Genomic DNA, 27317 nt, shown 5'->3' with positions numbered 1-27317 from the left:
TTTTTTTTGAAAAGCATTAAAAACTTTTGTTTTAATTTGCAAGTGATCAAATTAAATATGCACTCCTTGGCATTAATGTGTAACAGATCAAGTGTAGTAAAATAAACACAGAATGCTGAGAGCAGAATGACCCAAATTAAAAAAAAACATAAATGACTAGTGCTTTGAAAAAGTGTTGTTTCTCCCGGCATTGTCTTTCCGCAATATATATTTAGATGGAGTCACACATTTAAATATCTGTCAACCGCTAGTCGCCATGGAGACCTTGGAAACAGTAGCTTCATAATTTTGAATCTGTTGCAGCCGTTTTGATCATGTCTTTTCTACATAACTTACTTTGAAAGTAATATATAAACATTGATGCTAAAATAAACTGCACTTTAACCTAATCTCTGAGGTTTACTTACCAGGTTTGCTTAGATCTGACTGGTCACTTGCTGCGTCTTCCCCCTTCACGGGTTCCTTTTTAACAAATTAATCATTATTTATTTCACCTGTCAGCACATGCAATTTATTCTCATTTATTTTTTTCTAAAAGAGATCTTGAGACTCTGAAGCTCAAATACTTGCTTCCAGGTATAAATACCTTCAAAATTGTGTATTTGCAGCAGCAGGGTTTGCGTGAGAAACAACAAACGTCATGTTAATTGTAATGGAAAAACCCACAACACAATTAAACCACAGGAAGCTGTTCAGTTTTTAAAACTTTTTTATTGTTTTTAAATTTTTTTGCTCATTTTTTAAATTATTTATATTATCTACAAAGTAAAAGTTTTAACTTAAAAGTTACATAAGGGTCAGGTGAGAAGTGGGATCTGATCACCTCAGCCATTATAATTTCATAAATAACGTTTCCCCTGTCCTCTTGGCTGCCACGAGTTTATTTCACAGGAAGTTTCTTGTCACGTTTTTCGTTTTTAGTTTGGTTAGAAACTTGTCGTGTAGTCTGGAAACAAACGCAGCACATAGCAGCAGCAATAAACAGTAAGATTAATACTGTCTAAAAGTTGGAAGATTTCTTTTTCATAACAAGGTGCAGACAAAATACAAGTTCCAGTTGAATTTTTCTTCTTCTTTACTCTCAATCTCTCTTTCATGTCTTACTTGGCAAGCTGACTTAAGTTGCAATTTGGGACCCCTGAAAGAGTGTGTGTGGGCGTTTTGCTTTTGTGTATGTGTGTGTGTGTGTGTGTGTGTGTGTGTGTGTGTGTGTGTGTGTGTGTGTGTGTGTGTGTGAGCGTGTGTGTGAACAGGGCCTGAATAGGAGCAATCTTGTCCATTAAAACTCTCTAGCTCGTTAAAACATGTCACTGCATCAACCTGTTAACATTCTCTTATTGCCTAGTCAGGGAGGGAGGGAGGAAGGGAGGGAGGGAGGGAGAAAAGCTGATGTGAAGCATGTCTGGTGAGGATGAGGAAAGAGAGGAGAGGGAGGGCTCTCGTTCTCTTCATCGCCTGGTTATGAAGGCTCTGGTTGAGAAAGCGTGGCGCAGAGCGGGTCCCTCGGCTCGCTGGCGCCCTCTATCTACAGCTGCTGCTGATGATGAGGCTGCACTGCAGGGACGAGACGAAATGAGGGAAAGTTCAAGGAGTCACAATCACATCACAAACACTCACCGGTTGTCTTAAACATAAGTCACATTTACAGGAAGAGCGAACCAGTTTTTTGATGCCGTTCCAACTGTTTACATTAAGATTAACCCTCTGAACCCCAAGCACTTCCAGTGATTTTGCTAAAACCTCACTGTGGGCTCATTTTTTCCTGCAACATAAAGTTCTGCACCTCTATGGAAACGGCACAACTATGACTGCAAGTTGATAGGACTTCAATAATGCCATAAATTATAAAAAAAAAAAAAAAGGAAAAACAAATGCTGATTTTCTTTGATTGAATATACATAACAGGTTCCAAGGGTCCACAAGTGTTGCCAATACTGGGGAAAAAAAGCCTCTACATATTGTAGATATTTTACTACTTACATGTTTAACTGGTGGTCTGCAGATCACCCAGAAAGACCCAGACTGTCCCATGACTGTTGGTCACAGCTACAACTAATGGTTTCCCAGTTGCATCACAGTGCAGATTTTTTTGGATTTTTTTTTTTTTTTTTTTTTTGTTTGTTTTTGCAGAATCTGCTTAGAGCAAACTACTCTTGGCAAACTTTTACATGAGACATGTAGAACAAAGTGATTTTGATGAAATCTGATTTTTAGCTTAGATTGAGTTTGGTTTCTGAACCGAACAGCATGTGACAGACGAGTAGTTCAAGAATCCTTGGAAAGTTTTAAATCCAGTAAGTCTCTCTGTTTTTACAGTTTCTGGCTCTGAGAAATTGTGCACTTTTGTTGATTTTTGTAAAAACACTGTATGCTTTTCCAACTCACCAGCTGGTTTTGGGGTCCAGAAGGGTTAAACAGAAATCTAAATAATCCAAATCAAGAGTGCATCTTTGACTGCCTTTTTAACACAAAATTCTTTTTTTTCAATTTAAATATTAACTTTAGGCATGCGACCACTGCTTTTAGATAAATGCAAAACCATCCTTTAAAATGTTGGGGCTTTTTTTATTTGTAAAAATGCGAGAAGCTCAACTGTCCACTTGCGAGTCTGTCATCATTATGCATATTGCACATTTTCCTCGACAGCTGAAGAATGTCAGCGCCAGATGCTTCAACTAAATAGAGCATGGACATCCACTTTAATAATCTTCTGCATAAACAGGACGGAAGCTGAAAGTCACTGAATCACCTGCTCCCGCTGTTTCTTGACACACATCGTGCTGCTACTACAACACAGCTGCCGTTGAAGCCATCAGTGGAGAGGGGCAGACTATAAAAAGTGTTTGGTGATTTGCCACGGCCTCAACTCATCATCATAATAATAAGAATAATGAGAAGAAGAAGACAATGGAGAGGAAGAAGGAGAAGAAGACAAAGATGAAGAAGAAGATGAACAAGAGGAAGAGGAAGAAGAGGAGGAAGAGGATGGAGACGAAGAAGAAGATGGAGATGAAGAAGAGGAAGGAGGAGGAGGAAAAAGGAGAAGACAAAGAAGAAGAAGAGGAGGAAGATGAAGAAGAAGGAGGAGGAGGAAAAGGAAGAAGGGGAAGACGAAGAAGAGGAGGAAGACAAAGAAGAGGAAGATGAAGAAAGGTAAGAGGAAGAAGACGACGAAGAAGAAGATGGAGACAAAGAAGATGAAGAAGAGGAGGAAGAAGGAGGAGAGGGAAGAAGAGGAAGAAGGAAGAGGAGGAGGAAGATGAGGAAGAGGAAGAAGAAGGAGAAGAGGAAGAAGACAACGAAGAAGAGGAAGTAGAAAAAGAAGTAGAAGAGGAAGAAGAGAGAAGAGGAAGAAGGAGAAGTGGTAGAGGACGATGAAGATGGAGACGAAGAAGAAGATGATGAAGAAGGAGAAGACGAAGAAGAAGGCATAAATGTGTGCAGCCTTTCTTCAGTCTGCTCCTCTGGTAGATTATCCTCTATCTCTATATTAGCTCGTTTTCTCAATGTGAGCAACATTGTGCAGAAAAAAAAATCTGAATTCTGTCAAAACAACCCAATCAGCCCCATACAGGGTTAATAGTGCTTCAGTTTACACATACATTAGCATGAACACAAGTCAGAAAACAAACACAGCAACACGGACATTTTCCTCACTATGCTGACTAACTGAAGTACCTTGTGGATGTGCCAGGTAGGAGAAATGTGTGGTGGAGGAAACAGGGATGGGGTTGAGGGCAGTCTGGGGCATGGGGGGCTGAGGACCGCCTGGAGGACCCTGGGTGGCCATCAGCATCATGGTGGGGTGGGTGGGAGCCGGGTGGTGAGACGGCACTATACCAGACTGCATATGGGCCTAGGAGGGAGATAAATCCTGAGTGAGTGTGTGACGGTGAGAACAAACAGCGTGACAGAAAGTGAGAGTCAAACAGAAGGACGAGAGACAAGTTAGTTAAAAAGACAAAACAGATGGACGTCAGCGGCGCAACATTCACGGCTCCTGCTTGTCTGCTGCCGACAGGAGCAGCATGGGGGCTGCAGCAGACAGTTTATCAGTGGTGGTGAATATATTATTGGCGTAACAGTAAAAAAATAAATAAAGTGCTACACTGGAAAAAAAAAATGCCCCTCTCAAAACAAGACAAAAAAAAAAAAAAACTCATTTCAAGGAACTTTTACCTTGAAATAAGTGGAAAAAAAATCTACCAATAGAACAAGTGAAAAAATGGCTTGGTAAGATTTCTTGAAAGAGATATGATATTTAGAATATTGAGATCTTAAAATTAGCTGGGAAAACTTATTTTAAGCTACATTTTTACCAGGATTGTCAAGCTTAGGTGTCTTAAAATAAGCCAGACATGCTAACAAAAGAGCAGTTTTTCACTCAAAAATAGATTTTTGCTTTCATGTAACCTCCTAATTTGAGATGTATTAATCCTCCTGTTGTCCTCATTTACGGTCACCAAAAATATTGTTTCCTTGTCTGAAAAAATTCCAAAAATTCTGCAAAAAAACCTCCCCAAATTTCTGAAAATTTGCAAAACCTTCAGGAAGAATATTCCAATAATTCTTTAAAAGTTTCCCTTGAAAGTTTTATTTAAAAAAAATCCCCCAAATTTGGCAAGAAAATTCTTGTAAATATTTTCAAAAAATAAGTAAAAATCTTCCAAAAAAATCCTAAAAATATCTAAAGTGATTACATATATATCAGTAAAACTTCTAACATTTTCTTAAAGAACAGTCACAAAAAAATCAACCAAAATCCAGCGAATTTTGCTGGATTTTGGTTGATTTTTATGTGAATGGTCTTAAGAAACATTTTTAACATTTCTTTTTTTTTTTCCACCAAAAAATGTTCAAAGATTTTCCAAAAATGTGGACATCAGAAGTTTCACTGTGGAAATATATTTTTTCCACATTTTCAAACTTTAAAACAGGTCAATTTTGACCCACAGGACGATACGAGGGTTGAACTTATTTTGAGTTTTCTTGTAAAATAAAACATAAAACAAGATATTTTCAAGATTGCTTGACTTAACAAGATACTTAAGATGCATCGTCTTAAAACAAGTCCCTGCATCTTGCTGAAATGTCACTTGTTAAGTGAATTATCTTAAATCGAGTGGGATGAGACATTTTGATTAAAAATAAGACAAATAGACTTGGCAAGATTTTGAGTTTTTGCAGTGTATTGTTGTTCTGAATATGGATTCTCAGCTGATAATAACAACTGACGGTGAACATGCATCAGACTAAGGACACCACTTAAAATGCGGTTCTGAAAGGTTGTTTTGCCGCCTCTCTGACACTCCTCTGCTCTTTGTGCCACTGCCTGTTTACATGAAGGCACGGCTGACAAACACACATGGAGATACTCTGACTTTAGAGGCCACATTTTAGCTTAGTTTACTCAGGTTGCTGACGGCAAGGCCTGTTATTCATGTGTGCAACAAAATCCGCCACTAAAGGAGACACTACAAGCAGTTTATCAAACACCTGCTAACAAGCGCTGCGCTGGGATTACTAACATACAGCTCAATGGGTTTGCTGATATAATGTACTCCCTCTGCTGAGAATCTGTATCGTCAGCTAAAGATTTGGTGAAAGATGTAGAATCTTACATCGAACAGAGCCTCATCAAGAGCAGGTTAGTTTAAAGAGAGACACTTTTGTGTTATAATACTCTGGCTTTAGCCTCAGCATACAGTACAAACCCATTAATTCACTTCATAGTGCAAACCTCACTTTGTTCCTATAAACCATGTAAACACAAACTAGATATGACTAGTTCAGCATAACTAGCCACATAGCTAAAAATTAGTTTCCCCAATTGCAGACTTTGAGGCTGAGGCCAAGCAGGGCCCTCCTCTCTACCAGCTGTGAATCTGGAGGATGATGATACAAAACTATTCACAGGTTTAGTGTTAAAGCTCACAGCCTTTTCTAAACTGTGCAGTTCAGTAGATTTAGATAATATTTAGCCTGAGAGCAAGTCAAGTTAATGTTTTTGAAGTCTATGCATGCTTGACAGCGAGAAGATATGGTCTGACATTAGTTTATAATAAAGTATTACAAAACAACGTTAAAATAAATTCATATATTCTTTACTCCAGAGGCAGTCAAGGGTCTCTAAATATTGTTGTGTTAGAAAAATATACTAATCAGTGTAAAAAATATCTTTATTTTCTTTCTCTGGGGTTTTTCCAGGCTCGAGGAAATGACTCATTGTAAGCTGATTTAAAAAGAATCCATTCATATTCCTGTTATTCCTGACCTTTTGATAAACAAAACGTCTATTATGCTTGATTAAATGAAACCCCAATTAACAAAACAAGCTTAAAAAATTGAATTGCTATTTTTATTCTCGATTGCACTGGTGATTTTTCCTCTATGCACAAAAAACCTATGTTTACATTTTTGCACCTGGAAGATTAATATCATAAGTTAAAATGTCTGTAATGGCCACAACAAGCCAATAATATCCGCTCTGAAACTGCGCACTGGTGCATCATGAAAGTATAAAGTACAGCATCCCACTAACACATGATTAATATTAATATACAAACTAACTGACTGTGGAACTTGGCTCAAAGTCTGTCATCCCATCAAGCTCTTGAATAAAGTAAATACAAGTTTGCTCATTTATAACCACAGAGACTAAGATGTATAGTCCCTGTAAGAAAAGCGCTCTGAGGCATTTTGGCTTTCAAACAACAGGTAGTACATTACCTAAATATACGGTCTGCTTTCTGCCAACAAGAGTACATTTGTTAAAAGATCAACTTTTAGTGAAATGCACTTTAATGCTTTCTTCTTGAGAGTGAGATAGGAACAGTATTAGTCTCTTGTGCAATACATTTGGAGACATAGTCATTGAAGGCAATCAGCCAAGTTCAGTAAAACACTGGAAGCAAAGGGGGAAATCACTAGTGTGACTGTCTAAAGTTCCCATACCTGCATCTATAAAGCTGACTAATTGAAGGAGCACACACAGAGTATAAATTGTGACTTTAGAAGTGCCGGAGCTATTTCTTTAGTCCTCCCAGCATGTTTTTTTGTGGAGTAAAGAGCCTCTGTAGAGTGAAAAAAGCACCAAACTTGGCAACATCACTGCAAGATCCAGGGAGTCTACACACAGCAACTGCGTTTTCACAAACCTGTCAAGTGAATTTGATGCAACTTCGAAAAAGGTGCAAAAATTTACAAAAGGATCAGGCTTGTTTCCATTAACGGCTTTGGAGCAAATAAATTAGCCTCAGTAGTACTGTCAGATAGTCATGAAACAGGCAACATTACTCACAACTGTAATAAACAGAGTAGAAGAAGCCAGAAACAAAACCAGCTGTTTTCCAACTACCAAAAACACTGAGGAAGAAGATAAAACAAAACTTTTTGCCTTCAACGGGAGAAAAATGGAAAGAAGTCAAATGAATTTTGTTTCAGTTGTCTAATTTGTGATTATTCTCATGTTTCACGCTGTCTGAAGACAACAAAAGAAATTGAAAGAAAAGTCACGTGAATAAAATGTTTTCTATGGGAGAAAATGTTTGGAAAAAAAAAACTTCGAAAAAGTCAAAAATCTCCTCAAGCGGAGGTGAAAACTTTTTTTGTGAAATTGAGGACTTTTAAAATATATTTTTTCATTTCAATTAACTTTTTTAAAGCCACACCTCAAAATGCACAACAAACACATAATATAAACCTAGCAGGCCACTCTGTACAGCTTTAGAGGTGGTGGGAGATGGTTTTTCACCACTTTGGAAGAGATGCCTCCCTTCCACCAGCCTGGATGTTCATCTATGTTAACTACGACCTGAATCGAGCTCCACACATAACAAAAAACAGATTGAAAAAAAACTTCCTTTTTAACTTAACTTGTAAATGATCAACTGAGGCCTGGCAGAAAAAACTTGAGAAGCACTGTTTTATAGTCACTGAATGAAATATGTTTTTCCCTCAAACTAATTTAAATTTAATCAGGCTGCCAAAAGATCCACAGCAAGTACAACATTATCACCACCCAAATCTGATCCATTCATAAAGTTAAACATCTGCTGGAAGTGATTCAAGACTTTCTCACTCCCACATTTAAATACAGCACAGGAAACACAGCCAAGGTGGCGGCTTGGCTGGTGCTACTGTGGCTGTTTGTCCAACGAGATGACACCACGTCGTGACCTACCTGCTGCACGTGTGCCATGTGGTTGGGGTTGTAGCCGTGCTGCACCTGCTGTGGGTGGATATAAACCGTCTGCTGGGCAGAGGGGAATGATGCCTGGGGAGACTGAGGGTTGGGCCCTGGGGTCATGGAGGGGGGCGTAGGAGCCAAAGCAGAATACATCTGCTGCTGTGGAGGCTGGTTGGCCAGGTGGAGGGCCTGGGCTGCTGCTGCTGCTGCTTCAACACACAGAAACACATATGCATGACCAAAGTGCCCCATTTGAAAAATATTAAAATCAAAAAGAAGAGCACGGGAACCAAAAAAAGACTTAGGCTAGCTTTTAGCCTCGGAGTGCTGACCTGCTGCTGCCTGTTGGTGCTGTTGGTGCTGAACTGGGCTGGCAGCTGGGTGGCTAGGAGGACCTCCATGCTGGGGAGGACCACCCTGCTGTGCTTGGCCCGTAGGCGTCGCAGAGGGCTGGGGGTGCTGTGGGTGAGGATGCAAGGTGGCGCTGTGGTGGGGGTACTGCTGAGGCATTGGCCCTGGAGACACTGCATCACAGGAATCAGAGTCAGTAACTATGAAATGTATTAAAACATTCACATTGCATTACCTACACATTGCCACCTGTTGCGTGACGTACCATACATGGTGTGTGTCTGCTCTGGGTACTGTGTAGTTGAGGAGGAGACGAGGCTGGGTTGGCCGTGTGCAGGAGGCGCCATCATCCTGGCACTGCCCTGCATCACCGGACTGAACACATGCTGCGCCTGGAGGACAGACAAGGACAGACAGACATCAGCATTAGAGTCCATCTAAGATTCATCGCTGCCTAGAGCTACAGTATCTAACCTCAATTTACTGGTACTGACTAATGTAGGACAAAACCTCACATATTAGGAGTCAGCTTGGAATGTCTGATCTGATCAAGTTTCCCAACTTATATATAAATCTCTACTAATTTTAGTAAATATTTTATTCAGCCTTTAGTACCAGTTTTTGTTAAAACATTACGCGACTCTTAAGAGGTTTGACTTCCATCCATCCATCCATCCATCCATTATCTATACACCGCTTAATCCTCACTAGGGTCGCGGGGGGGGCTGGAGCCTATCCCAGCTGACTCGGGCGAAGGCAGGGGACACCCTAGACAGGTCACCAGTCTGTCGCAGGGCTACATACAAAGACAAACAAGCACTCTCACATTCACACCTACGGGCAATTTAGAATAATCAATTAACCTCAGCATATTTTTGGACTGTGGGAGGAAGCCGGAGTACCCGGAGAAAACCCACGCATGCACAGGGAGAACATGCAAACTCCATGCAGAAAGATCCCGGGAAAGCCGGGACGCGAACCAGGGACCTTCTTGCTGCAAGGCGAAAGTGCTAACCACTACGCCACTGTGCAGCCCCTGAGGTTTGACTTCTTTTGTTAAAAAATTTTAATTGGTGCCTTGTGGTTTTGCTCAAAAAGTGTTTGAGCTTCACAGTTTTGCATTAGAGAGGATTTATCAAGTGATTTTATATTGTCCAACAGTGAAATTTGTACCTTATACTGACATTTCAGTTTTCCTCCCTTTCTCTCCCATTATTTCAACCTATTCTTTCAACTGAATTGTGTAGTCGGCTCCATTCATGCCAAAAAAATAGCATGAAATTCTCATCACGCATAAATACAAGGCCATTACATCAACCTTATGTCAAACTTCTATCCGTCTCTCAGTTGTCTGATAAAAGTCTGCTTGCAAACAGGTAACAACACTTCAGGTGTAAGAGGAAGGAGTGTGCAGTCAGCTCTCCAAATCAGAAGTGATGAAACACTGGCATCGGGCTGGCATCCCGTCAAGCCGCTGAACCGCAGGCATCTGTCAGACAAATCGCTGACTGCTGAACAGCTGGGAGAGATAAAGACTGCCAGTACTAACTGATGGTACCACAGTAACTGTAATGGTTACATATGGTTCTTAATAGAGGAGCCTCCTGGGCTGAGCCTTGCTGAATAAGCTGCTAAATGTTGCATTGTTCCGATCCTGGCCGCGAAGGTAAATCTTACCTGTGATTGGTAGTGTGGCATCTGCTGGACGAGCGGCTGACTGGTGAACTGCTGTGGGCTGCAGGTGAAGTACTGCGCAGAGTAGGCGGGGCTCGGTGCTACAATGGGTGGTCCTGCTGCCGTCGCTGGGTGCATCATGGTGGGCGTGCCCGGCGGGTGGTGCTGGTCTGACCTCTGCTGGGGCATGTTGGGTACTAGAGAGTCATATTAAGAGATTACATGGGGAAGAGTGGGTTTATTATTCAGTGAATCTGAACTAAACAGAGTCGCTGAGGAGTGACAGAAGCCCTGCTGGTTCATTAAGAGGCAAGTGAAATTTACTGAACTGATTATATTATAAGCCACCTTTTCCAGCATCTGTCCATGATAAATAATTCTCTGAAGATGAGAAACACTTGAGCAGATTAGGCCCCATGGGAAGATAATTTCTGAAGCATTTCTCTTGTAAAAGTGAGGTGAAGAACGCTCCTTTTATGTCAACATCAGCTTCTAATATTTCCTTTCACCTGTGTGGTATAACACGCTATACAGTGTGACTACTATTGAGAAGTCACTTTACTATCACTTTACAGCATGTGTTGCTATTGTGCCTATTTAAATTTGTAAACACAGCAAATCAATTCCCATCTGGAATAATACACTTCATTAATTCATCAACCAATCAGTTAGATTTCCTGTGAGGCCTAAGGCAGTGATGTGAATAATTTCAGACTCCTCATCAAAACATTCGGTAATTTCTGACTGCTCTACAGATGATTCAGTTCCCTGGTGTGCTTCTGTAAGGAAACTTGTCAGAAGTCGCTCTCCATTTCTTTTCACTGATCAGGAATTCATTTTCAGTGTGGCAACAAGGCGTGTTAATTAAGCCATTAGAAACTCCCCTAGATTAAAAAACTGGTCATCATGAAAAGACGTACAAAACAGACTTCAAGATTTCTAGCCAAGCATCAGTAAATACCAATAAAAAGTCATAACACGTCTCTGCCTCAAAGTAATGGGAGGAGTACGATTTGCACCATTCAGAGAGAAATATTGGCTGTAAATGTATAAAGCTATGAATGCATTAAAGTCTTTGAAGATAAAATTTACTCTGGTGACTGTTAGGGTAATTTTCAAAACATATATTTTAAAGTTTGGAGACAGAGAAAGAGACAGTGACGGGAATGAAATGAGAGAAAGAAAGCGGTAGTTATTCTCACCTTTACCTGGTCTGTAGGGTTTAGACTGGCTGACCGTCATATGAGGCATCTGAACTTGGTACATAGCTGGAGACTGGGTGAGGGAAATGAGGATGGCAGATGAAGAAAACATGTTTATACTCAGTCTTCTCAGGAAACTTAAGCATCTTCCCTATAAGAATGAAAAGCCCTGACCTAAAAATAAGTCAATTAAAACTTATTTGTGCTGCACAGCCATGAATTAGCTTTTAACTGTTTAGCTTCAGCAGCTATCCTCTCACTGAACACAAACAAAAAATACATTAGCAACATTTGAGAATTATCTCTTACCTGGGGTCACATGCATTTTCTACACCTGTCTATCATTGGGTAAAAAAGGTGTTGTACAGCTACGATTATAAACTAAACATTGCTTGTCACTTACGTTCCTGCAGTCCTTAACATTATACACCATGCATTTCTACTACAAACAGTACTGCAGTAAAAAGAAAGAGGCTTAAACTCCTATTAGCTTGCAGCCATTTGTTTGGGAAACAGATGAAGTCAATAGAAAAAAAGATGAAGTTAAAAGTCCATCTGTGATGACAGTTTAAAATGAATTGCAATAAGAAGTTGGCAAACCAACATCTGATGGCATTAATTCAACAAGCAAGCAAAACATCTCAGTACTGATTGGGCTTTTAAAAAAAAAAAAAAAAGATTTAAAAAATAAATATAGAAATCTTAGAAAAATTCACAAACCTTCCATATTATGCTTTTCTAATGGAGCGAGAGAGAGAGGAGGAGGGGGAGAAAAGGGAAAAAGAACCACTCTTTAGTTGTTATCGTTTGCACGTGTCTGATGTTGGATCACCAAGTTTTTCTTAAAGCAACACAGGAAATATGCAGATTTGCGACTACAAGTGCAACAGCTTTCATCAAAAATATGCTCAGAACTTTTAATAAGCCCTCTGAGAGCCAAGTAAAATATTATCTTGACATCATTATGCACAAATTTTATACACACACTCCTTTCTGCAACATTTCTATTCATTTTCAATGAATGCATCAAAAATAATTCAAGCAACAGTTTCTGGAAGATGACAAAGGAAAGTGAAGTGATGACATAGGACGTGTATGTTCTGTGTATTAAAGAAGAAATATTTTTTGTAAGTAATGTGTGGTGTGTCTTTAAAAATACACTTTGGAAATAAAAAAAAATCTGGTGAATCAAAGGCAGAAAAAGGAAGGAAAATTGATGAAGGAAGGCAGACATACACAGACATGTTCGGAGACCTCGTGGTGACTCTTGTTAGGGATTTGTTTTAATGAACCCTGCATATTATGCCAATGCAATGCGATGCTCAGGGTGATCCGCACTCAATAGAAGTAAATACACCTGTCTCCATGCTGCACACTTCAGCATGCAGGAGTGTCTCTCACCTGCACTCCGGGGCTGACTGGTGTGAGTGGGTACATCTGGGGAAAGCAGACTGTCTGGCCATAGACAGTCGGAGGCTGCTGGACCACGATGGAGGGGCTGGGCTGGCCCTGAGGCCGGGGAGGCGTTGGAGTGTTGGCTGGTTTGGGCTGATGATGAAGAAGAAGAATACAAAAGACAGAGACAGACACAGTCAGAGAGATAAAATGAGTTGAATAACAATGCCAGTTTGTGGTATGTAAATTGTGCAGTCTGGCAGCAGTGGGGAATACTGACCTGTGTATTAAACCTGGGTTTGAATTCATTGGCATTTGGATTCAGAGTTGATTTTCTTACTTGACTGTAGGGGAAGAACGGTGAAGAAGTTAACATTTAACGGATTAGTCTGAGATTATGATTATAGTTTTTGTATTCTTTTTTTTTTTTTAAAGTAATGTTTTGGGTGTTTTTGCCTTTATTATATAGGACAGTAGAGAGTGAGAGACAGGAAACGTGGGTAGACGAGTGGGGGAATGACATGCAGTAAATGGCCATGGGTCAGTCTTGAACCCATGACCGCTGCGTCGGGGACTGTAGCCCCTGTTTATGGGTGGCCTGCTCAGCCGGCTGAGCTATCTGGGTGCCCGTTTTTGTATTCTTTTATGACAAAAAGGTACATATTTTCTTAAACAGGTGAGCATTGTAGTTTTTTGTAGCAACATTACTAAGGCAAGATTAAACTTTTTGTTGTATTTTCAGCAGCAGATTAATACACATTTAATGCTCTGGAGTGTATGTTTTCTTGTTTTTGGACTACAATGGATCTCTATTGCACAGAAGAATACAACATACTAGGCACAAAAAAATACTTGTTTGGATCAAGTCTGTGTTGGTTTTGGTCTTTGCCCTAGGATTTGTTGATAACAAATATGCAGTCACCACATGTATTAAAGTTCTATCAGGTATCCATTCGACTCACTCTTGTACTGCCTCCTTTTTCTCCTCCTTTTCTTCATGCTTGGGTCCACTGAATGAAGACGTGGCGGTCGTTTGAACTCCCTGTGACGTCACATCCAGGCCCGCCCTCTTCTGTTCTGGGGCTGAAGGAGATGGAGACAGTGCAGCAGGGCTGCCAGGTTTACTCGTGTTACTGGTGGTAGTGGATGGAGCAGGGGCGCCACCGGACGTGCCAGTGGCAATCACTACAACACCATCTTCAGTGCCCTCCCGCCCCACTGTGGAGGCCTTGTCCAGGGGAAGGTCTTTAGGCTTGTCTGCTGGATCTCTGACAGGCTTGGTCATCATCTGGTCAAAGGCAGGGTCTGGATTTGAACTAGACTGCAACTGGAAGAGCGATGACAGAAACAGGAGTTGATGCTTTGCTAGGTAAGTCAGACTGTTATTTCTATACCTTATGAATGAAAGATACTTACTCTAAAATCTACACTAAATTTCTTTAAATTATCTATTTGTTTTCTGTGGTCTGGTGCCATAGAAGGGGGTCCTGTAAGTGGAGAGAAATGAGTTTAGATTCCAAAATGTTCTATTTTTATGACTCACAACAGTCTAAGTTACATTACGACAAATAAATTATTAAAAACAGGTGAGAAACGGGTGTCTCAACAAATGGTATTTTCTACACAATATTATTGATAGAGCTTCATAGCAATCTGAAGTTTGACACAGCAATTTCTCATGTTGTCCAGTGTACACTGTACCTTTACAGACTGGTCTGGTGATACTAGGTGAGCTGTCCAAAGGCTTGATGTTCTCCTTGTTTGCTGAGGGGGATGTTTGCCTTGTCTCCTGGACACGACACTCTTTTGCTATACAGAAAAAAAAAAAACAGTTTGCTTACTCCCAGCATAAACGCAGGGCATTTCCTGCACACCCTTCTCATGAAATAGATATGCATCTGAAGTAACTTTAAACTTACCATCTCCTGATGGAGAAGCAACCATGTTGGGGGCGGGGCTAGCAGCAGTAGGAGAGGAAGCTGATGTTGGTGTAGTAACAGTTTCCACAGGAGCTGTTGCTGTCTGTGGTGAAGAGAGGGATGAGGAGCCTGGGGAAGCTCCACCAATACTATTCTGTCGGGGGGAGCGAGGTCTGTGAGCTGAGGAGGGGATGAAGACATTAGATTTTGATGATCATATACTGAAATCTTATCCACTCATCTTGGTTTACTAGCCAAAAAAAGAAGTATTTCAAGGTTTAGAGTTTCATCACAATGCAAGAACCTTAGAAAGATAAAAATCTCATCCAGTGGTGTGGAACCATAATCTCTAATCACCTTTGCACACAGAAAGAGTAAAGGAACAAGGAATAAAAAAAGATTTTACCTCCGCTAACCACTGAAGACCACGTCCCTCCAGAGGAGCTACTCCTAGTTGGTGGAGTCGCTGGAACCTCACCAGGGGCATTGTGGGAAATTAAGTCCACTCCTGGGGGCACTCCACTAGTTCGGCAGGGTGGCACTCTGTGAGCACGAGGTGTCCGCTGGGATTTTGGAGACATCCTTGGTGGACCTGTAGATGAAGAAAATACAATACAAACAGATAGAACTCAGTAAGCACAAAGCAGCAGTGAAGTAACAACGCTTTGTTGCTATAATGATGCTGTAAAGGTTTCTTATTTGTGTAACAAAAAAAGCTTTCAAAAACCCAAACTTCTGAACTGAACTACTCTAAGGATTAAATGACATGTCAAAGAGTCATGTTATTTGCTGGCATGCGTGTTAGTGGAGAAACTGCAGGAGATTCTGTCAGTGATCAAACAACACCCCACACTTTTCAAACCACAACCAAGTAAAATGAGAGGTAAAGAAAAGGGAAAACAGAGGTGATAAGGTGAGGTGGATACCACTATTTAAAGGACCTGCTTTTTTAGCAAAATTTGTGCCGTGACAGCCCAATGCAAAATTTATCTTTGGCTGAACAATATTCAAGCATTTTTCTATTTTCCAGAAATATATTCGTAAAGTAAACTTGATCCACTAGTATTGAACAATGGCACTTAATCAATGCAGCCCAGTACTTCACTCAACTCTAAACAAGATCCAAGAGGTTAGGGCTCATTTCCAGTTTTAAGTAAATTATTCAATTGATTGATTGATGATGTTCTTATTAAACTTTGTTTTTATTGCTGTCCTAGTGTGCGACACATCACACTAGTGGCCAACAGTAATGATGGGTGTTTTGTTTTGCCGTACTTTTAAGCAGAAAAAGTCCATAGCAAAAGGCCTAAAAGCTCGATTTCAAGTCGAATGTTAACTTTGGTCTGATGCAACTGAGAAGCCAAGTGTAAAAGGACATGTATTCATACAGTGTAGCCAATACGGTTGTAAATAAAATCAAATTAAAGCTTTGAGTTTTCATTTTCATTGATACGTTCCAAATCCAATGTACTGGAATACAGTCAACGCATCAGAAAATGTTAAGCACTGTATGTGAGAACCAACGAATTACATTGGTTTCAATGATGTGTCTTCTTTTAAAAGAGGCCATTCAAACTACTGTGAGCATCTTTCTAAGACTTCATTCACGTATTTACACAGCCTTCTACTTCTTTTTACTAAAATACTATGCTGTCTGCAAATATTATCTTTCTTTGAATGCTCTGTCAAGAAACACGTAGAGAGACTATAATTTTCGGTGCCTTACTAGTAGAAAGCACAGCACACACTGTGGTGCACCCACATGCCAAGGTGAAACTGTCAGATGCACTGATAAAGGATCAGCTTTGTGCAATACTAAAGCCTCACAATTTCCATTTGCATGGAAATTGCAAATCTGACCCAAAAATCAGTCTGAAGGAGCAATTTCACCTATTTGTGTTGTTCCACACTAGACCTGGGCAAATGTCTTTTAGAAAATAGTTCCCTCATTAAACATTAAGACATTTTTGACAGCTTTCAATATGACTGGGAATATAATTTCAATACTGAGTTCAATCCCTCCACCTTCAGCTCATGCCTTTGCCCAGGTCTACTCCACAGTGATGTGGGTACCTTCTGAAGACATGCGTTTGGGCAGATTGGATGCTGGCGACGTGGGCCCATGGTGGGAATAGGAGGATGAAGAGGAGGGATAAGAGGGGTGGGATGAATGAGAGGGAGGTCTGGAAGGTCGAGAGGGGGGTCTGGAGGGTGGTCTGGTGGGCGTGGTCGCCCGAGGAGGCAGGGAGGAGGGGCCAGACTGGTAACGAGAGGGGGGACGGGAGGAAGGAGACGGACAGGGTGAGGGCCAATGGGATGAACCTAAAAGAGGCAAGGACAAATGATCAAGGATGACAACCAGTTAAAGCTGGGGAAAAAACAAAGGTATAGCAGGAACAGAAAGACGAGGGAGATTAATAAACATGAGAAAGAATGGCAAGACAGGAATAAAATGACCTAATTGAGTGAAGTGAAATAAATGCAGAAAATAAAATTAACAGGAACAACAGATATACACAACCCAAACACACTAGCTTTACATTCATTCAAGATGGGCCACTGCGCTTCTGCAGAAGTATTGTGTTTATTGAGTGTAGCAAGTAACAGCAGAGGTTTGTGAGTGACGTGTTAAACGTACCTCCATTAACCACCCTCTGGTCGGCCCCAGAGCTGGGACTGTAGTCGTGAGGTCCTGGTCGAGGAGTTGAGGGTCCAGCTGAGTTCTGACCCAGACGAGGTGAATTCTGACGTCCTGGCCCCCATGACATCGCCTCCCTGTTCCTCTGACTTGGAGGAATGTACTTATTCTCTCTACCCACACACATACACACAAACAATACAGGCAGATGGTTCAGCTAAATACACAATGCAAGTTGAGGAAATAATTGTACACTCTATTACATTCGACTAAGTACTTCTCCTCAGCCAAAATGAACATGTTTTCTTTAATTACCAATGAAGTACTTATTCTGGGAACAGCTGCTGTCTACTTAGTGAATTTGCTGGAACTACTTTGTCTCCCTTTAAGACTTAAATATGTTTCTCAAGGCTGTGCCTGAGTTTTTCTACTCCACAAATACACCGTATGCAAGCATTGTGAATATATACATACTGTACGTGTGTCATTTGACATGCTAGTATAGAGAAATATATAGTATATGCCACAGTGGTACATCCATCTCTTTTCACTGATTATAAAACCAAAACATGAATGATGTATGTTCCAACAAATCTTTAGCTGATTAACATTAGCAATAAATCTACTGATTCATTTAATTGGCCAGACAAGTTCCATAACATATGTACAGTACATTTACTGATAACATTTAAGTATAAACCACAATAAATCACACTAAGTTAATGTTGCATTGTGGTGCTGCTATGTTTTAAAAGAGCTGACATTGTAGATGATATCAAGAGTCAATTACCAATGAGAAGAAATTAAATCTGAACATATGGATTGAAAACACAGTCCATAATTACATAATTGTATGGCGTGCACTGGCACACACTCACGAGCACAAGAAGTATGTACTAGCCTGAAGTTTTTAAAGGTTGTTGAAGGTTGTATCCTGGTCTTACCGGCTAAGAGTGTGAGTCTCCCGTTCCCCTCGCACCACAGCAGTATATTTCTCCTCCTCAGTGCGCTCATCGTTCTCCAGGGCCACACGGGCCTTGTATGTGGCACTGGCCTCAATCTCCTCCGCCAGCTGAGCAGCCCGCGCTTCCCTCTTCAGGAACTCTTCTGAGTTGTCTCGCTCTAAGGGGACTCTGGGAAAGAAAGCTCAGGTCAGACAAGAGAGGACTTAAGAGGGTCTGAGGTCACACTAAAACATGACTGAAAGGATACATCGTAGGTTATTGAACAGAGATATCAAAAAATATACACCCAGTATCTCCTCTACGAGGAGCATGACATGTAGATTACTGAATTAAGGCAAAAAAAAAAAAGAATTAACAAAAAGTAAGGAGAAAGAAATGCATGTGGAAAGCATGGAGAAGCTTACGTGTATGTGGATAGGCTGCTGTCATATGTAGATAAGACTCCATATTTCTCTTCATTGTACTTGAACATGTCGTTGGGATCCCAACCGTTTGACTGATATGAAGAGAGAAAGAGCAGCAGAGAGAAAAAAAATTGAAAACAGGCCTATAGACAAATTATTAACACTCTGTATCAGATGGCACAACCTGTTTATCATCATATAAAGACCTATGAAGATTTCATGTCATTTACAAAAAGGGTAGTATATATGTCTTTGTGTCCGTGTTCTCACCACATCTGTATCCAGAGACTCAAGACTGTCAGAATTGTGGGTCTCTCCTCCATCCCAGGGCTCCAGATCTTTCTCTTTATGCTCACCATTGATCCTACCACTCACTGCTGCATCTGTGAAGTTGTCTGCGACATACATGAAGAATACACATTTATGTACAGCACACACCGATACACAAATGCAGAGAGAAGCTCATGACGGTATGCGGTCACATGGCTGTACTCTCACTGTTTATGCAGGGAAGCGCTCATGCCTCACGAGCCTCTACCACAAACTCTCACAGCAAAGGTCTATATGGAGGTTTTGGTGGTTCAACAGGCACACCCACACATCCAGACATGGGTCCAACCGGATTGGGAAAAAATCCTTTCAAAAAAAATTTTGAGCTATTGCTTGAGCTGGCCTTGGGAGGGATAAATCGTTCTGAAGGCATGAGCAAAACCATGAATACTACCTTGTAAAGAAAAGGGGGGAAAATAGTCCTCAATCTTTATCATAGTTTGTAGCATAGTGCACTCATTAAATCAAGAGAAATAGTGCTACATTATTTTCAGCTGGCTAACTTTTGTCAGAAATTAAATTCAGGTATCACAGTGTCTACCTCAATTATCCCCACTTGATTTATTAAGCATCACCATGGCAACATCTTGAAAGGCAGCATTCGCATGTATAAATAAAACTCTACTTGGGGCTGATGACATTCCTGTCTTTCATTCACTAGGTTTAAGTAAACATACAGAATACCTCGGGTCAACAAAGTGAATCACGGGCAGGCATGCTCAAAGACAACCCCCAATTATGTTTGAAAGGAAATCTAATCTCATGTTAGCCCAAGTCTGCTCTCACATTCTCAGAGCTGGCACCAATGGACTGTGTGCATAAAGCATACCAGCCACCTGGAGTTGCATAACTCGGCCATCCCAGCTCATCTCACAATACAAAGGGCATTTAAGCATTTCTGGCACAGAGCAAGTTCAGAAACACTAGACTGGTGCAAATACAGGCAGTTGGGCTGACAGGACTGGTTTATATTTCTAGAGGTTGTTGGCATGCTATGTGCACACTGTTCATTGAAGGAATTGTACATAAAAGAAGGGAAATTTACAGATCAAATGTGGGCATTGTGAGGGGTAAGCAAACATGCATTTAGACTGCAGTCAATAATACGACCTCAAAGCACTTCAGGGCCAAACAAAATGAAACATCCGTACATAACTTAATTTTAAATACAACACTCAGAAAGCAAATCAAGTGCTGGTGCTTAATATGAGTTCGTAATCTGTTGCTTTCAATGGAATCGCACACAGCAGAACCCTACATTAGTAAAAATAATGCTTTGAGGGATGAGTTAAACAAAAATAATAATCATATCCTTCTTCCTTTAAGAGTGGGTCATGCTGCAAGTGCACCATTACTGATCTGTGATATAAAGGCCCCAATTGTGTTTGGGGCTCAACGATGATAAAATTAGCTTAAATTGCATTTAATATTTTATAATTTAACTTCAAACAGCACTTTAAAACTAGCATTAAAAGTAACTAAAAGAATAGAAGGATTTCTGTTCTTTTGGCTTAAAACAAATAAACTAACACTAAAATGTTTAATATAGTAACTTTAGTGATGTATCTCTCACACATCTTCAGATTCCTCATGAATAAAACCAAACACTTAATGTTCACTTTGAGCAACTTCAGGTAAGATCTTAGCTAAACAGCGTACAATGGTCATGTGGCAATTCTTCCACCGAAAGCAACATCCATTCTAAAGATAACAAAAGCATCTGGTGAATAAATGGAGCAAGCCTGACCTGCATCATATATCAGATTCTTATTTTTAGATTAGATGAAAGCAGATTCTATCATCAAACTGGAATTAAAATGCAGCAACAACTGGCAACAGATCATGCCCAAACCATTACAAATGTTATTCATTTTGTGTTTTAAATGAAAGGCTAGTCAAAGTGTGGATGTCTGAGTGCATACAGAGATGTGCGGGAGGAGAAAACAGCCAAATATTACCTGTGTCAGAGGAGACTAGACCATTGAAAAGGAGAGACACACAGACGACACAGAGTCAGAAGATGGACTGACATAGAAAATGACTGACTGGTGTTCACACCAACAGTTGATTCCTACCTTACATATTTAGATTATGACTCTACTTTGTATGAACTTTAAAGGAATAAACTGTCTCCTTTTTAACATCTTGAGTGTAGTTTTCAGCATTTTTCGTCGAGCCATGTCTAGCAGACTCTTCAAATCCCTTATTAAGTGAAGACTATCTGCAGTAGTCTGTAGTTTTTCAAAAACTGTTAAATTCACCGTCTTGGCTAAAATGCAGATGAGCAGTGGTGTTTAAAATATCTTGCCTTCCCATAAAAACAATGTGATATTTCCATTCACTTCACAAAATGCTGTAATGATTTGATTTTAAAAGTGGCACCAGTGTCTTCAAATCATGTGGCGAAACCCTCTCGCTTTTTCACCTGTTCATTTTCAGACAATAAAACTCCCACACAGTCCATTATCGTTCAGAAGGAGAATTATATGGGTCAAGATGAATTACATGAAGCAGAGTCATTCAGCCTTTATTGAGTGTCCTTGCTGCGCTGGGGCAACCTTCGGACCAATCAATAGATCAAATTAGTCTTCAATGACCGGCCACTCAGAGCAGACACACAAGATTTAACTCATGGCAAAGTCTCTGTGACATCAAGGGAGTGAATAGAGACTGAAAAAGATCAATACATTGCTTGTGTGCACCGATGTGCATTCACTCTGGAATGTGTCTATGTTTGTGTGTACAATGAATGCAGAGTGACAAACTCATCCAGGTACATTGTGCATCATTCAAGAGTTTTCAGTATCTATAAGAACTAGGTATATAAAGGCTGCTATTTATGTACCTACATGATATTTGCAGACACAAACACCATGCAGTACCTTTCCTGGCGAAATTCAGGTCCACATCTTTGAAGGTCACCACTACAACATCGGAGGCCTTGAAAATGATGCTCTCCACAATATCTTCTTTCCTGGGGCCGATGCTTGGTTCTGGGTTCTTTCGGTGGGCTGCATCCAACACCAGGTCACACTGAGGGAGATAGTTATGTTGAACTGGATTAAAGGGGAATTGGAAATACTGTAAAAATTTTAACTTGCAAAACTGTTTTATCCCATAAAGCTTTATTAACTGGCAACAATTCATCTAGCAATCTTTTAAGGAAATTTATTTAACAAAAAAAAAAGACATTCTCTTTCCAGCAACGAAATGGGAATTTTTGGTCATATTTTTTACAAATTAAACATCTTTTCATTTTAGACTTTCAGACAAAATAAGCATCGCAAAGACGTTACCTTGGCCCCTACAAAATTGTGGCAGATTGCCTCAACTATGTTTTTTAACTATGACTATTTTTTGTATAATAACAAATCAATAATTAATAAGTTATAGATTAGTGGATAATAAATATAATCCTGTTAAGCACAACTGGAGAAAAGAGCACCTATTCCATCAAACCCCTTGGTGTGTTTGATGGAATAAAAAATCTGCAATCTTGGTCAAGAATCAACATGCTTGCGTAGACCAAACAAAAAGGTAATCCCTTCTATGTCTTTTTTTGAGTAACATCTGTTTATTTAGCCCTGCTCAATTATTGGCATCAATGCCAGATGAAGCAGTTTCTGAGAAGCACTGAGAGCTGACAAGGCCTCATATTCACCCGAAATTATACATTGTACTACAACTACTATAACACGATGGAAGAGAATTGAAATCTCAAGCCCTGCAACCAAACACTACAGTGTGTACTAAGAGACTGTGTACAGAAGGGCAACATGTGAATATTTCAGCGTGTTTGACTGTTCGACTTACACACCCTGTGGTAATAAAAGCCAAATGTGAAGCTTTGTTTTGGTCTCAAAACAAAGTACTGTTTGCCTGTGCAAGCACACCAAATTCAGTTTCTTTCTTTTGATATCGTGCCAGCCTTATTCACATTTCAGTCACACAACCTTGTAAAAGAGTTAGGTGATATAACATACATAAACATCTTGGTGTGAACACAGAATAATGTATGTTGCTGGCATCCCATCAAGCACTGAAGTTAAAGCCAAGTTTTACTATATGAACTGAACAGGAACCCCCTCAACTGCTCAGGTTAAGCCGTGCATTTGTACAAAATATTTTTTCCCCCACAGAAGAAAGATTGAGGAATACTTCAACCTAAAAGGGAAGAGGAAAGGCAACATACCTCTCCACCATAAAAGGAAAGACGGAAAGTGCAATCTTTGTCTAAGCCACCTCAGGGTGAAGCTGCTATTGAGTGCTGGCAGGGCGCTATCACAGTTAAGCTTAATCATCAGTACAGCTACTGAGAAAGTAACAGATCTCGCTCCCTATTATAAAAACATTACACCATGCATGATCCTTACCTCTGGACCGTATGTCTTAAATACTCCTTCATAGACTGCTCCATTTTTAACTTTCAGCTCACACTTGGTCCCCTATAAGTAAACAGGCCTATCGTTATTCACTGTATGCAACAATCATTCAATAAAGTGCCAATGTCAATTTACACGTTCAAAAATCAAGTTCAGAAACCCATCTGCTATGAAGTAGACAGATGATTGATTAATCTCTGCTTTGTTTATGTAGCCAGCTGTCTCTACAAACAGGCTTTGTTTATTGCAGTGTAGACATTGTGAAGAAACAGCATGTGGTGAAAGACAGACTGCAGTAAATATGGCTGTTACTAATTCATTTACAGTAAACATGATTCATATGGGTTTTTCCATCTATGGAATTTTGCAACACTGCTCATTTCTCTGATCATCGCGTCTTACACAGAAGACACAATTCAGAGGAACCTAAACATCTTAAAAAACTTAACAAGGCAGACATCCAATAAACATACCACCACTGAAGTCAAGACATGGACCATCCTCATATTTGCATATACACCATTGAAAATGACCTAAAGAAAAGATACAATTAACCTCTGAAATTTCACAATTGAAAGGCAAGATTAAGTAATATAGGGCTTAATAGCCATGTAAAACCTACTGGACATTGGTTCCATTCATAACGCATACAAATCAGAAAGATATGTGACCACTGGATTTAGGTTTCTCTATGGTCAAGTTGCATGCCTTAAAAACGTGACACTGAATTCAAATAACTCTGAACAGATGGAGCAAAAAGAAGTATTTATCAGTTGTGTGAATTCTCAAATGCATCTTTCTTCTGATACACAATATCTGATGATGCATGCCTATGTGGGACAGAAGTCATTCTACACTGATTTCAGAGAGGGAATAGGTTACTTACTGGTGAAGGACCTTTACCACTGTGTCTTCCCCTGAAAGAAAAAATTGGTGTTGTTGTCAAACTTGCCGTCATCATTAATGCTTCCAAGTAATTCCTGTCATACTGAAACCAAGGTCTGCGTGACTGAATGATCTTCAGAGATAATGGTGCAACTCTCTAAAATGACACAGAACTACTGCTGCACGTGAAAGGGGAAGCTGATCCCAAACACAAACAATTCAGCTTAATCTAAACCCAACTGTCTTGCAAGTGGATATTTGGGACATTTTAATGCAGTGCAGATTGTGAAATTCCTCTCAAATTCCACAATATTTTGCAGGTGAGAATGAGGTTCAAGGGGCAGTCAGCCAAACACTCAGCAGCCTACATTTTTTCCAAGCATGTCCTAAAATGCACCATGTTCAGCAACTGGCACACAGCCAGGACTTCCCATTTGATTTAATATAAGCAACGATCACCCATCCCTACATTGTAGTATATCAGTAATAAGCCAACTAAAACACACTTAATTCTGAATAAAATCTGACTCATTTAGAACTGAAATATGGTGCGGGTTTTGCGTGGATGAGTCCAACTGATCCAGTGCTGAATTACAGCGTCTTTGCTCGGCCTTACTAGATGAAACCTACGCAATGAATGGGGCGTACTGTCCTAGTGACCGGTGGATAGAAGCCTGGCGAAATTAACACCACCAAAAAGCACAATATGCATGCAGCTCCTGCACCGACAATGTGTGTTAGCTTCGTCTTAGGACGACATGTACAGAAAAGTCATGCTTCAAGGACACTATTTCTCACGAGCAGCAACGTCAAGGTTGAAAGCCCGTCGGTCTATGATTCCCCCTTCTCCTCACCCGTTTCCACACCCGCCCCTTTCTTTCGTGCGCCCACACGCTTTATATCAATTTCTTGGCAACCCCGTCGCAGCAATGTTGCGGTAACGTACCAAGCTACATGGTAGTGAAATGAAAACAAACGCAGTTGTTTTATCGCTCTGGCCGTAAAGTGGCCAGGATGTGTCCCGTTAGCCAACCGCTACAATGCTGAATGAGGCAAGTGCACTGAATTACAAGCATGGACTGTCAAACGGCTAATTACCGCTAGCTACATTGACTCCAAGCTGATGGTAAACTGATATCAGCAACTTGGCAAGCGGCGTCACTGCTGCACACATGTGGGAAATGGTATTTCTCCACCCAAACAAATCGAAATGCGTAATCAGACACCAGATGGTATGTTTTATTTAACGTGCAAGAGGAGGTAACGTTACGTCGAAGTTGCAACATTATTGGGAGCAAGCCGACAGGCCTCGCTAGCTGAACTGCATAACGTTACAGTTGGTGACCAACACGTCGCAAGGCCCGCAGAACGTTCACAAACACGCACTAGTTTTGGACCATTTAACCAGAATGTCATCTCTCCAAACTGCTGTTGTTGGAGGTGACTGGGTCTCAGTACCTTAAAACGACCACGTCATCCCTCGCTGCTGTGTTTTTATTTCGCTATGTTAACGTTATAAATTCACAGACCTGCCCAGATTCTGTCTTCCCCCGCCGCTTCCTCCGGCACCGGAGGCGGCGGCACCAGCGGTGTTGCCACCGCCGGGCTTGCTGCGATTTCCACCGGCCTTCATTGACATGGTGATCCCATAAAAGACAGTGTCTTAAAGCGACCAGTTTCACACCGCAATTTCTTGACGATGAGACGGCGTGTGGTTCTGTGACAGCTCGCTAACGTTAGCAAACCGAAGATCTGGCAAGCTAGCAAGCTAATGTCAACGTGCCTCTTGAAGAGGATGCTATGCTAAACAGCTAGCTAGCTGGCTAACAGTTGCTAGCTAAATTAGCAATCTGTACAATTCCTATTAAAACTGAAAAAAATAATATTTAAAAAAGACAACACGCTCCAATAACTCTTCCAAAGTAAACATGAGTGTTACTCCTCTTGTCAATTTGTTGCGTAAGCCTATCAAAAAAATTCGATTATCTCAAAATAGGGTTTACAGCTATCTCAGCTTCTTTCCGTTGCTAACAGCGAAAAGACCAAAACAGTCTGAAAGGGGACAAAAAACAGCGGAGGGATATATGAAAGGCGTAACGGCTCATAACATCTAACTGGACATTCATAAACTGGGTTTACAGACAACCCTCTATCTGCTAAACAGACAGATGCGTCCTTTTTTTTATCTAGACCGCCGGTACAAACACATAAACCCTCGTTGGTTTTACAGTTACCACAGCCACCATGGAACTATTTTCAGGAAGTCCATGAATCTTCAACGGCAGTTTAGTAGCATCCACGTGAGCCGGCGAACGCACTACACACCGGCGCAGACACTGTTTACACGCCGCTAACGTGTGCACACTGATGGCAACTAACCATTAGAACATGATTGATCACAATTAGCAGCGCCAAGACGACACTTGATTTATTCTCAACTTGAAAAGAAGTGGTGTGTCTTCACAAGAGCTGCACAGAGATGCATTGAGATGGTTGCACAATTAAATTGTCCAAACAGCATGAGCAAAACTGTGGCTGCAACCTATAAGGGTATTTATTGTCCATTAATCTGTTGATTATTTTTCCGATTAATCGATTGTTTGTTTGATCTATAAAATGTCAGAAAATGGAGAAAATGTCAAATAGTGTTTACCAAAGCCCAAGATATTAGGCTTACTGCCATAGAAGATTAAAGAAACCAGAAGATATCCTAATTTAATAAGCTGGAATCAGAGAACTTAGATTTTTATTAATAAATAATTCTCATTAATTATCAAATTTGTTGATGACTAATAGCTGGCATGTAATCAATTTATGTATGCATCACTGCAGCTCTACAATGATGTTTTCCTCTATACCTGGTTAAAGCTGTGCAGCTGGGGTGGGGTGTGTGTGGGGGGTATTAAATGCTATTTAAACAGCTTTACTCTGTCATTTGTTCTCAACACATAAGTTAAGCTTCTGATATGACTGATTAAAACATT

At 40.5% G+C, this 27317-nt stretch overlaps 1 protein-coding gene across 9 annotated transcripts; it reads right to left on the bottom strand.

The window, feature by feature from the left end:
- Positions 1 to 691: 691 nt before the first annotated feature.
- atxn2 (ataxin 2) lies at positions 692 to 26566 on the bottom strand. 9 transcript variants are annotated; one of them, XM_035945540.2, is made up of 26 exons: positions 25863 to 26566; positions 24335 to 24365; positions 23922 to 23981; positions 23440 to 23511; positions 21949 to 22099; positions 21025 to 21039; positions 19007 to 19131; positions 18737 to 18828; positions 18312 to 18500; positions 17368 to 17540; positions 16803 to 17051; positions 15136 to 15321; positions 14730 to 14909; positions 14512 to 14619; positions 14227 to 14297; positions 13773 to 14137; positions 13091 to 13154; positions 12817 to 12963; positions 12136 to 12153; positions 11422 to 11488; positions 10217 to 10410; positions 8805 to 8931; positions 8521 to 8712; positions 8183 to 8397; positions 3679 to 3856; positions 692 to 1554 (listed from the first exon to the last, which is right to left on the bottom strand). In XM_035945540.2, exons 1-26 carry the CDS (start codon positions 25970 to 25972, stop codon positions 1526 to 1528), a joined length of 3408 nt encoding a protein of 1135 aa, XP_035801433.1. In that variant the 5' UTR covers positions 25973 to 26566; the 3' UTR covers positions 692 to 1525. The 9 variants fall into 9 exon arrangements, with proteins under 9 accessions (XP_035801433.1, XP_035801432.1, XP_023120189.1 ...); XM_035945539.2 differs by having other exon boundaries at positions 11416 to 11488; positions 25863 to 26564; XM_023264421.3 differs by having other exon boundaries at positions 8183 to 8394; positions 11416 to 11488; positions 25863 to 26561.
- Positions 26567 to 27317: the final 751 nt, after the last annotated feature.

Source organism: Amphiprion ocellaris, chromosome 6 (genome assembly GCF_022539595.1).
Source record: "Amphiprion ocellaris isolate individual 3 ecotype Okinawa chromosome 6, ASM2253959v1, whole genome shotgun sequence".
NCBI classification, from domain to species: Eukaryota; Metazoa; Chordata; class Actinopteri; family Pomacentridae; genus Amphiprion; species Amphiprion ocellaris.
This window is presented reverse-complemented; position numbering and strand designations above follow the sequence as displayed.

Bases quoted from the DNA above. Each gene is read 5' to 3' on its own strand.
- atxn2 (XM_035945539.2), bottom strand. From the start codon at position 25,972: ATGTCAATGAAGGCCGGTGGAAATCGCAGCAAGCCCGGCGGTGGCAAC. The intron at 24,366-25,862 runs GTCTGTGAATTT...TTTTTCTTTCAG, and splicing joins GGAAGACAGAATCTGGGCAG to GGGAAGACACAGTGGTAAAG. The intron at 23,982-24,334 runs GTAAGTAACCTA...TCTTTTCTTTAG, and splicing joins GTGGTAAAGGTCCTTCACCA to GTCATTTTCAATGGTGTATA.